The 12,056-nt window shown below is 39.2% G+C and overlaps 1 protein-coding gene across 2 annotated transcripts in view; it reads right to left on the bottom strand.

Moving 5' to 3' along the window:
• The window catches only part of CRACR2A (calcium release activated channel regulator 2A), a 64,680-nt gene that overhangs the window by 39,353 nt on the left and 13,271 nt on the right, over positions 1–12,056 (bottom strand). For both annotated transcript variants that reach the window (XR_015706461.1, XM_009474072.2), the window contains exons 3-5: positions 9,009–9,120; positions 3,099–3,267; positions 1,390–1,536 (exon numbers count right to left, since the gene is read on the bottom strand). Coding sequence is in view for 1 of the 2 variants with exons in the window: in XM_009474072.2 (XP_009472347.2) it covers positions 1,390–1,536; positions 3,099–3,267; positions 9,009–9,120 (428 nt within the window). In the remaining variant the exon portion in view is untranslated. The remainder of the gene's footprint in view (positions 1–1,389; positions 1,537–3,098; positions 3,268–9,008; positions 9,121–12,056) is intronic.

The raw sequence follows: 12,056 nt of genomic DNA, 5'->3' as shown, positions 1-12,056 counted from the left end.
TCTTTGCTGTTATTTGTACATAGTTTAAAATAAAAGAGGTTGTTCATCCCCACTGTTACCAAAGACAATATTACTCCTCTGATAGTTCTAACTTCTTCCAGCTATTGATTACAAACAAAACAACAACCTATGTACTGAAATTAGAGGTGTTATCAGGAGCAATAGAAAGAAGAAATTAGCTAAAACCTGTGCATTTTTAAGGTAGAGATTTCATGTCAGCCAGAAAAGTTAGGCAATGCTAATGTATTCTCCATGCACCTCTGTGCTGACCACAGCTGTTAAACAGACAAATGTATTCATCCAGTTCACAAAACACTCTGACAAGAATCTGACCAAAAAAAACCAAACCACCACAAAACAAATACCTCACCACACATGGTTGTTAATAATGTCTAGTCTAAACCAGACAGCACAACTATCTCTATGCTGTTTCCAGCTGACTAGCTGTCTGAAAGCTAAAACCACACTTGTAGACTTAGATGAAAACGCTGCTATCAATATCAATTGTCTTTAATCACCATATGTTTTTAGTTTTTTTCTTTCTTCAGAAGCCTTGTCACATTCTCAGAATAGCCAGGAGACTGCTGAGCAAATGAAGTAAACGTTCAACAATATATTTGCCTTTATTACTCAATCTGTAAGAATCTGAAATTCAGAAGTGACACTTTGCAATAAAAATACAGGGGAACTTGAACTATAGGCATGATTTTGCATTCTATTTAGATTTAGCATCACAATTTTTTTCCCTCTAGATAGCTACATATTAAAGGATGACCTATTAATTTTTATTTCTTATATATTTGTTTTTATATATGCATTTTATATATTTGTTTGTATATACACACATCTGTTTTTATATATAAAACCAATATATATTGTTTACTATATTTCATATGTTTGTTTTATATATATATTTGCTAACTTATATTTTCACTGGTATCAGTGCTTTGTGCTGCTTTAACATCTTAAACCTCTCATTACTCTGGCCAGTTAATCCAGATTTATAGCTTTTCTGCACGCAATGTTTGCAAAGCACACAGACAATTTACCAGATTTACTGCTAAATCTGACTGTCCTCTGGAATCAAACTGATTAACTAGTGAATTGTTTAATATTGTCTTAAAACAGCAATGCAATAATAGATATCTGCAAAAGAATCTCAGTCAACAAAATCTGTTAACTGGAAGAGAAAAGCTAATTTCAGCCAGTTCTGCATTATAAATAATTTTACTGGTACTCTCCAAGACTAATAATATTTTACGTTATGGGAACTCTTGTGATTATAGTCCCTAGTTCTTCAGTGAGATACCTCGTTTATTTCAAAGATTCAAATAGTAGGTAAGATAGTTGTAAAATTACACAAACAGTCCAACAAAGAGAAGTACTAACTTTTTTAGAGCGCATTCCAACTCGTTCTTTTCATTATCTGCTTCTTGGAGCTGGGAAAAAATTCTGACCAGAAACTCTTCAAAATTGGAAAGTAAATGAGGTTCGTCTTTTCTCAGCTGCAACCAAAGTTGCTTCACATCACTCTCACTGAAAGAAGAGATCATAAAGGATTCATTAAGAGAGAACACTTCTCAGGCTGCAGTTCACAGCATCCTAGTGGATGGAGGCTTCAGGGCATCACTAGTCAGAACACAAGGCCTATTAAAAACAAGGGCTGCTTAAGCAGTGCCAGATTTGAAAAGCATGAGGTGGGTGGAAGATTATTCAAAAAGCGCGTCATGAAGTTTGGCCATGCATGACTGCAGAGGATCACAGGAACTGCTTGCTTAGTGGGTGCCTTGCAAAGACACTTCATCTAAACAGGAATGGATAAGAAAGGAGACAGATGAGCTACACTGTACCATCCCGTCACTTCTATTAGAAGTAAAGAAATTCCCACAAATCTAGTGGGGAGGGGGCAGTGGGAAAGCTAATCAAAAACACTTCCTAATGAGAAATGAATGAGACTCAGTCTCCTAAGTTACTTAGACAAGCCAAGAAATTGCATTTTTACTGTCTTCTTTAATTTTCAACCCATTTTAATTCCACAATGGGACTGCTACAAAAATCATAACATGACATCTTGAAAACTTTGATTTAAAGATTTACCAAGATAATGTTTTGTTTCCAAATCTGTTCAGCAGATATGGGAAAAAAGATGTTCTACTGTGAATGACAATGGGTTTTTTAATACTTTGCCAAAATTCTCCTGAACAACTTCTTTTGTTTGTTTCTTCCTGACTCATTCTCTTCCATGTGTATTGTAAGCCTGAACCTAGCCAGCAAAGAGTGCTATATTTAAAGGACAAAATGAGGATAAGGATAGAAAAAGTGGGTGATAAAAATCTCTTCATAATGAAAGCCTTTCAGCATGACTGACAATCAACTCTTTCCTGTAACAGGCAGTCAGGTGAAGAGAAGCACTGATGAGCACTTTTATTTCATGGTAAGGATCACTGATGCATTTCTTAAACATTCCTACTATCTGTCCAGATTCTCTCCCATTTTTGCCCCATGTTTTTTTTGGTCTAGAACATTCACTGTGATTGACCAATGAATGTCAGGTCAACACACAAGAAGATTTTAGAGCAGTTTTTGCGTTCTGTGTTTCAGGGTGAATCATCCTGGTCCTGGAAGAGGTAGTGTTATCAGAGCCATCACAACATGCAATTATGCATAGAGGGGAGAAAAAGCAGAAAAAGGGGAGAAAACATTCTTTCTTATGGTTAACTGGTGCACTTTAAACACAGCTCTTGCCAAAAAAGCAGTCATCATGCAATGTTTGATTGAAAATCAGTGGCATCATGTGGATTACATGCTAGTAATTATCTATGTTCAAAACTCATGGTACATCAGTGGGTTAATGGTATAGCTTTCATATGGCACAAATACACTTTTCATATGCCTGGAGCACAATAGCTATCCTCTTGGAAATTTTGGCTGAATGGCATTTTACCATCTCTGACAACCAAGAAAATTAATTTTTAAAGAATTACTGTGTTACTGAGAAGCCTTGGTTCTTGTCATTCATCATGGATTCCATTAAAATCAAACCCAGAGCTGAATCACAGAAGATCATACAATCTATTACTATTGCTGTGAAGACTCACTCATCCAAAACCTTTTTAGCTCCAAGCCGATCCATCAGATTTGAGAACTGGAGTTCCTCATCCTCATCATCACTCACGGTCTCTTCACATTTAAGTGGGCAGGCTGTTTCACCTTCTGATTGCTTCATCATCTCATTATTCAAAGCAATCTGCCCCAAAAGAAACTGGCCTAAGAATTAGAAATTACACACGTTAGCATTTTCAGAACTTACTATAAGAAGCAATGTCACTGAAGAGCAACGTACTAAATATCAAATTTTATAGCAAATATAATTTGTGAGGGTAACACCTACACTTGTTTACAAGAAAAGGGAGTATAATGAAACAACAAAAGGATGAGTTATGGCAAGAGGACCCCTGAGTTCTATGCCTGAGTTTGTCCCCAGTTTAACATCTAGCCTTCAGTAAATCACTCACCTCAAAATTCACAAACATACTGAAAAAATTCAGACCTCCATAAACAAAAGACATAAATTGCAGCAACAAGCACTTTATAAATGTTGTTGCCTTATTTCTTGATATTCTTAAACAGAAGTTAGGAATTGAAAATAACCACAGCATTGCTACTGATAAAACATACCTCCTATTTTAACATTCTTTTTAGTGCATGATCAAAGGCACACCTCAAATTCCTGTATAAACTGCATATAGAAAGCTACATTTTATTAACACTTTTTTCACTCCATTTGACTCACATGCATTTTAATTCCTCTAAACTTGACCCCTACAGGAGTTTCTTCCATCTATTTGGGTATTTCCATTAATAACAGAAAGATTGGATCATGGAGACGTGGTGGGATGGCTCCCATGATTGGAGTGTTGCAATGGAGGGATACAGGCTCTTTAGGAAGGACAGGAAGGGAAGACAAGGAGGGGGAGTTGCCCTTTATGTGAGAGAGCAGCTGGAATGCATGGAGCTCTGTGTGGGGATAGAAGAGGAGCTGATGGAGAGCTTATGCATTAGGATTAAAGAGAGGACAGGCAAAAAGGACAGTACAGTGGGTGTCTGCTATAGGCCACCCGACCAGGAAGAACAAGTGGACGAGGCGTTCTACAGACAGATGGGAACAGCCTGATGTTTGCAGGCCCTGGTCCTCATGGTGGACTTCAATGACCCCGATACCTGTTGGAGGGACAATGGAACAGGACATAAGCAAACCAGGAGGTTCCTGGAGTACATCAATGATGACTTCCTCCTCCAAGTGACAGAGGAGCCAATGAGGAGAGGTGCTCTGCTGGACCTCATACCCACCAACAAGGAGGGTCCCGCTGGGGATGTGAAAGTCAAAAGAAAGCCTTGGCTGCAGTGACCATGAGATGGTGGAATTCGGGATCCAGAGGGCAGGGAGGAGGGTGAAAAGCAAGCTCATAACCCTGGACTTCAAGAGAGCAGACTCTGGCCTCTTTAAATACCTGCTCGGAAGACAGGGATAAGGCCCTAGAGGGAAGAGGGGCCCAAGAAAGCTGGTTAATATTCAAGGATCACCTCGTCCAAGCGCAAGCGCCATCCCAATGAATAAGAAGCCAGACAAAAATGCCAGGATGTCTGTATGGATGAACAAGGAGCTCCTGGCCAAACTCAACCACGAAAAGAAAGCAAACAGAGGGTGGAAGCAAGGCTGGGTACCCTGGGAGGAATACAGAAACATTGTCTAGGCATGCAAGGGTGAAATTAGGAAAGCTAAAGACCAAATGGAATTGCAGCTGGACAGGAATGTAAAAAAAAAAAAAAAAAAAAGAAGGGCTTCTATAAGTACATAGGAGACAAAAGGAAGACTAGGGAAGATGTGTCCCTCAACGAGAGGAGGGACTTGGTTACACAGGACATGGAAAAGGAGGAAGTACTAAATGCCGCCTTTGCCTGTCTTTACTAGCAAGACTGGCCTTTAGGAATCCCAGGTCCCAGAGATCAGAAAGAAAGGTTGAAGCAAGGAAGATGTACACTTGGTGGAAGACGATCTATCAGGTCAGGGAATATTTAAGCAAACTGGACATATATAAGTCTGTGGGCCCTGATGGGATGGACCCAGGAGTGCTGAGGGAGGTGGCAGATGTCACTGTGAGGCCACTCCTGATAATCTTAGATCAATCATAGTGACTGGGAGAAGTGCCAGAAGGCTGGAGGAAAGCAAATGTCATCCCGATCTTCAAGAAGGCCAAGAAAGAGGACCCAGGGAACCACAGGCTAGTCAGCCTAACCTTGATCCCTGGGAAGGTGATGGAGCACCTAATCCTGCAAACCATTTCCAGACACATTAAGGATGACAAAATCATCAGGAGTAGTCAGCATGGATTCACCAAGGGGAAGTCACGCTTGACCAACTCGACAAACTTCTATGATGAAGTGACAGGCCTGGTAGATGAGGGGAGAGTGGTAGATATTGTCTACCTGGACTTCAGTAAGGCCTCCAACAAGATCCTTATAGAGAAGCTGTTGATGTACAGGCTGGATGAGCATTCGATGAGGTGGACTGAAAAGTGGCTGAATAGCCAGGCCCAGAGAGTGGTGATCAGTGGTGCAAAGTCTAGTTAGACGTCAGTGACCAGCATGTACCCCAGGGATCAATACTGGGTCCAGTCCAGTTTAACATCTTCATTAATGACCTGGATGATGAGGCAGAGTGCACCCTCAGCAAGTTTGCAGATGACACCAAACTGGGAGGAGTGGCTGATACACCAGAGGGTTGTGCAGCCATCCAGAGGGACCTTGACAGTCTGGAGAAATGGGTTGACAGGAATCTCATGAAGTTCAACAAGGGTAAGTGCAAAGTCCTGCACCTGGGGATGAACAACCCCATGCACCAATATATGCTGGGGGCTACCCAGCTGGAAAGCAGTTTGGCAGAAAAGGACCTGGGAATCCTGGTAGACACCAGGAACAGGACCCAGCAATGTGCCCTTGCTGCAAAGAAGGCTAGCGGTATCCTCGGCTGCATTAGACAGAGTATTGCCACCGGGTTGCAGAAAATGATCCTTCCCATTTATTCAGCACTGGGGAGACCAGACCTGGAGTCCAATTTGGGGCTCCTCAGCACAAGAGCGACATGGACATACTGGAGAGAGTCCATGAAAGGGCCACAAAGATGATTTAAGGGACTGGAGCACCTCTCATGTGAGGAAAGGCTGAGAGGGCTAGGAATGTTTAGTCCAGAGAAGAGAAGGCTCAGGGATATAATCAACGTATACAAATACGTGAAGGGAGAGTGGAAAGAGGATGGGGCTGGGCTTTTTTCAGTAGTGCCTGTTGACAGGACAAGAGGCAATAGGCACAAACCGAAAAACCGGAGGTTCCTTCTGAATATGAGGAAATACTTTTCTACTGAGTGGGTAACCAAGCACCGGCACAGGTTGCTCAAGGAGGTTGTGGAGCCTCCCTCCTTGGAGATATTCAAAAGCCGTCTGGACATAGCCCTAGGCAACTGGCCTGAGGTGGCCCTGCTTGAGCAGGGGGGTTGGACCAGATAACCTCCAGAGGTCCCTTCCAACCTCAACCATTCTGTGATTCAGATATTCCTGGCTATTGACACCACATCATAGTCATGAGTCATTTCATGAAACTCATGAGATTTTCTCAACAATTTTTCACTAGCCAACAACACATGATGTTACCTTGTATTTCCTCTATTAAGTGTTGAGAACACTACAGAAGAATTGATTATAAGAAATAACCACTGATTGACAAATGAGTTGATTCAGTTTAAATGAAACATGAGGCTAAGCAAGAATAGATATTACTGAAGACAACTGGTCTGAAGGGTTCAAGTAAATTAACAAACAGGTGAAGCTTGAAACTATCTTCGAATTGGAGATAAAAAGGGTGTGTATATATATATATAGACAAGAGAGCCAAAAATACTGGGACCTGCAAAGAATACTAAAACAAACAGCTACAGGCTTTTTAGCTACATCCATAAAAAGAAAGGAAAAAAGAAGTACAGTAGTTGTACAGTGAGGATACAGAAGTGAAATTGCCACATGAATAATCAATGTACTTGTGCTCAGCTGGGGAAGACCAGATACATTATGTCAAATTCTAAACGTGCCAGCTATTTTATTTGAACATCTGCAAGTCAGAATTTTTAAGGTATCTAGGCAAAAGGGATTTTCTGCAGAGGATCTTTGGTTATATTCTAAATTCTAGTATAGAAGTTACCATAGACCCAAGGAAACAGAAATAGTGGTGTGGGTTTATGGTTTTATCAACTCTATCTTTCATTTTTTCTCATAGCACCCAGCAGAGCATGTTAACAGAGACAACAGAATATGTTGCAAAGAGAGGTTACAGTAAATTTCAGATTTGCCACCATTTACAAATATGGATGAGATTCTCCCATACGAATTGGTGCAGTAGAAGTTTTAGCCAGACACTACCCTGCTTCCCGCATTCTCTAGTTTTCCAAAGCAGCCTTTATCTAATACAGCTTCTGCTTCTACTAGGGATGCCAACATCATCACCTAGCCAAATGTATGACTACCTAGCCTGGATCCCTAGAAAATGCCTGTCAGTCCTGTGCAGCAGGTTAAAATGTAGCATGCTTTACACTGTCTGTCCTTATGTTTTACGTAAATCCTATACATAGGTGCTGTTGAAGGCAGTGCCTTGTCTGTGGCAATCTGTGTAGCCTGCTGTGTCCATGTCCTTTGTGTGTCTGTGTGCACGCATGTATGGGTGTCTCTGGGATACACGTTTAACTTCACTACCAGTTGAACTTGCAAACAGGAAAGCAGCTGCCACATCCATCTGGGTCTCTGGACTGGGGTCCAGCAGCTGGGCAGGAGGAATCTCCAGGCTCTGGAGCTGCTGGAGGTGGCAGCCACTTACAGCCTCCCTTAACAGAAAATTTTGGTTTTGCAGGGACTACTTATGAAAATAATCTTAATTTAACTAAGAAATATGTATAAGTTACTTAAAGCAAAGTAGTAACACATTAGTTCTTTTTAAAATAATAGTAATTTGCAGAGTAAAGCATACTCTTTATTAAGATACTTGATCTAGCTCTAAAATGGGGGAGGTGGGACATGAGAGAATTAAAATTTCAAATGATTAATGATTTGTAAACAAAAATGAAGGTCCTATTTGCTGGGCCAATACATAGTATTTAAATGGAGATTTAATGTTACAATTCACACACAGAAGAGATTTCATTTTCTAGAGAAAGTGCTTAAATCTGATGCTTATACTCAGCAGAGCGAAAATTTAAGTACAAAATTGATTCTGCCTAAACAACCAAACACAGTCTCACTAACTAACATTGTAATCTTATCTTGAACATCACAGCTGGGGAGAAAACAACCCTTTCACAAACACAGAGAACATGACAGTAAAAGTGCTGTTGCAGAGCAGGCAGTTACAAAGAACTTATCAGCTCCCATCATGCAGTAATAATAATTGCCTCATCCTGTTTTGTTTTGAAATAAAGTAACATCACTTGAAGAATTAATTTGTTGTAGAAAGCATTCCCACAGCTGTAAGGACAGTGGTATTAACACATTTTCAACATTGTCTTACATTAATCTTAGAGATAATCTTAATTATCTCTCAGGTCTTATGACCTGATATGAAATAAAACACAAGATTGTTTTTTCCCCAAGGGAAATTTTCCGAAATTTGTTCATAGATCTACTCCACGGCTTAAAACAGGTGTAATTCAAATGGTTACATCATATGTCTCATATCGTGCTATGGCTTGCCATCTTACACAGGAGAGAAAGACCCTGGAGCCCTTTGTCTATCTATAGACATAATTTGACCACTTCTTCATCTGTTAGATATATCTGCTATATTTAGGGAATAGTCTGGCTCCGTGTGCATCATTAAGTGTACTGTTAAGACAAAATGTTTCTTTATTGATGTGGAGAGTATAGAATATGAATAAAGGTCTATAGAGGAGACATGCTTTCCAAACTCACTGAATCCTGTGGTGAACTCCTTTGGGGTAAGTGAGCCATTGCCATCAGCATCCAATGTAACAAAAACTTTTTCAAGCTCTTCCAGGCTAAGAGGTAACTCAGGATGCAGTCTCTGGAATGACAAAACATGCAGCAACTTTACCCAGTACTACAGGATGAGAGGAAGACTAGATTCTACAGAACATCAATAATATACAGAAGGTCCTTTTATTTCCCAGAGTGAAAATTCAAATACATCACAGAACAAAACAACATCAACTGAGGGAGATTTGCTTTTATGACTTCATTATTTGCCTTTATGAATCCTTTGTGACAAAGCAGTGAGAACAATCTCCTTGTGACACAGATTCCAATCACACAGGGAAGAGGTAGAATTTGAGGTGGAGTCTCAACATCCTGGTGAAATGGCTTGATTTTCATGCAGCTGGACAAACTTGCCAGCAGAACTGTAAGCCTAGTTCCTTCCATGTCATGAGGTCAAGCAAGACACTTTCTAAACAAGAACATTATAGAGAGTATACTGTCCTAACTAAAGCTGCTTTAAAATGTGTAAATAAATAAATAAATAAATAAAACAAAGCTAAGAAAGCTGCATGGTCCAAGAAGCAAACCTGCTGCTCCTGTAACGAGTTAAATGTAATTCATGACTGTCTACTTCTGGAATGCAGCATGCTCACATCAAAAAAGACAAAACTTCATGAAACCAGCTCCACAAAATCACTTATTTTTTTCCTGAGAATCTAAAGATAGGCATAAAAGAGAAAAAAAATTCTTTAAATTGGGCCCTAATGGTTTTACTGTAATTCTTTTAACACTATAGACAGATTCCCAGAAACAGGAGGATACTGGAGTGGCAATCAACTACAATAGCAAGGATTTCCACTGGGAGACAGTACTAGGAAGAGTAAAACCTTTCCTCAGCTTGGGAAGCAATATAAATATACACCGGTGAAATTGTCTGCTTTATTAGTTAATATTTTAATCCCTTCCCTGAACTGCTATTGTATATACAATATATTAAAATTGCAAGCTAATAGGTTGATAAAGTTCATCAGAAGAAAGGTGCTAACCTGTTCCACTGTGGGGAAGGGATTTAGGGTCAAAGAAAGTCTCTCCTGCAATCCAAGAACAATAGAAACCACTATTCGATATACCAGGCCATATAGCCAAGGTAAGAATTGCCTGAGTGCATTAACCAGGACTTCCCTGGCTGCAACAAAGGTTTTCGGGTATATATTATAAACCTGTATGAGTGGAAGGGAAGAGCAGTAAAAGGAATTCCAAAGTGATCTTGAGAAAGGAAAGCAACAGAGCTTCTAAAGCACAGAACTATCTGGAATAGTCCCAAAGGGATTTCTAAGCAGGATTAATTGTGCATTGCTGCCTGCTTCCAAAAATCTAAGAAAACTTGATGTACATTCAGTCTAAATACGTTACTTCATCAGCAATACACCTGACTTATTATCAGTTTCTCATTTAAACACACCCCTCTTCCCAAAGCTTTAGATTTTAATCTCTTCAATCTAAAGGGAAACTTTTTAAAATTAGCTTCTCTTGTAAAATTCTTACAGCCTACATGGCACTGATGAGGGAGGAGGTGCTTCAGACAAATTACTCTTTTTACTCTTAGAAAAACAGAAACTGCACTCCTACTGCCAGATCTTTGGGACTTGCTGAAGGAGTGCTTCTTGAGAGCTGGCTTTCCTCTTCTGACCATGCCATAAACACAGACCAACCTGCTATTCCAGTACAACTGCTTGTGGGTTTTGCTGCAAACCTGACTGATAAATATAAGCTTCTCTAACTACAGCTGGAGTGCCCTATTGCAGGGTTCAAATTCTGAACTGAATTATACTAATTTTGCAATAGTAAACACCACAATTACTTGCATTTTCTTGAAAAAAAAAAAGAAAATAGGAGATTTTGAAGAATGTACCAATTCCCTGAGGATAATTTACCTACTTTGATGAACCGGGGCCACACTTACCATTGTTACTAAGATTGTGTGACTAACAATGTGCTCCCAACCTCTTGTTTTTATTCTTTAAAAAAAAAGTTAGGGTTTTTTTTTTGTTAGGGAAACTAAATGTTATTGTTGGTCTCATAGGTGTGTTTTTGTTTATTTTCTCATTTTGGGCTTACTGCAAAATAACATAGATCCCTTCAATATGAGGCTCTTAAAAATTAAAAAAAAAAAAGAAAAAAAAAGAAATAAAACATATCCAAAGACACCACTGGTGCTTAAAGAGAAATTATCTGCATTACCACCCACTGTGCTCTGTGCTTTCATGATGTCTATGCTTACTTATCTGAAAATACCAAGCTTTTACTCTGCTAACTAAAAAGACAGAGGTCAAATAGCTAAGTCAAGATCTGAACTCAATTCTCCTACATGCATATAAAAAAAAAAAAATTTACAACATTAATTCTCATTTTTCATTATAACCTCAAGGCCCGAGGTGCAAAGCTGTGGTTTCAAGTCTCAGGTAGAATTTGCTTTCTTGCAATTTCAGAAAACCTCTTGTTTGTTTGAAAGTTGAGCACATTTAATGTTTTGAAATGGAATGAAAAATTCCAAACCACCAGTACTAACATAATCTCAAAATAAACAGCATGATATAATCAGGGGGAAGTAAATTTTTAATATAATTACTGTATTATAGACACACCAGAAAACTTTGTTTACAAGATCTGTTCCACTGAAGTTAATTGGATTTTAGATACTAAGCACTTTTAGATACTCAGCACTCTCTGTTGAAAATCATGCCTTGTATCACATGACTAGAGATGAAAAAGCATAATGTTAGCATCTTGTATTTGAAGCAATTCTTCATTAATGGTAAGTAGTACTGAACTAACAAACAGCAGGATGCAAAAGTGATCAACACTTGGTACCTTTTAAGGAAAAAACGGATTTTATTCGTTTACGTCTTTACTATAGAGAGTGAACATCATGAAAAGTGCAATCAAAATCAACTATACTGATTTCAAACTCACGTTTGCAATACAGGGATTCTAGTGAACTAGTCATTCTAATCAAGCATAATG

The sequence above is a fragment of the Nipponia nippon genome, unplaced genomic scaffold, assembly GCF_047370975.1.
Source record: "Nipponia nippon isolate SJK-2023a ecotype South Korea unplaced genomic scaffold, ASM4737097v1 scaffold_3, whole genome shotgun sequence".
Taxonomy (NCBI): Eukaryota; Metazoa; Chordata; class Aves; order Pelecaniformes; family Threskiornithidae; genus Nipponia; species Nipponia nippon.
Note: the sequence above shows the minus strand (reverse complement) of the source record. Positions and strands in the feature narration are given on the sequence as shown.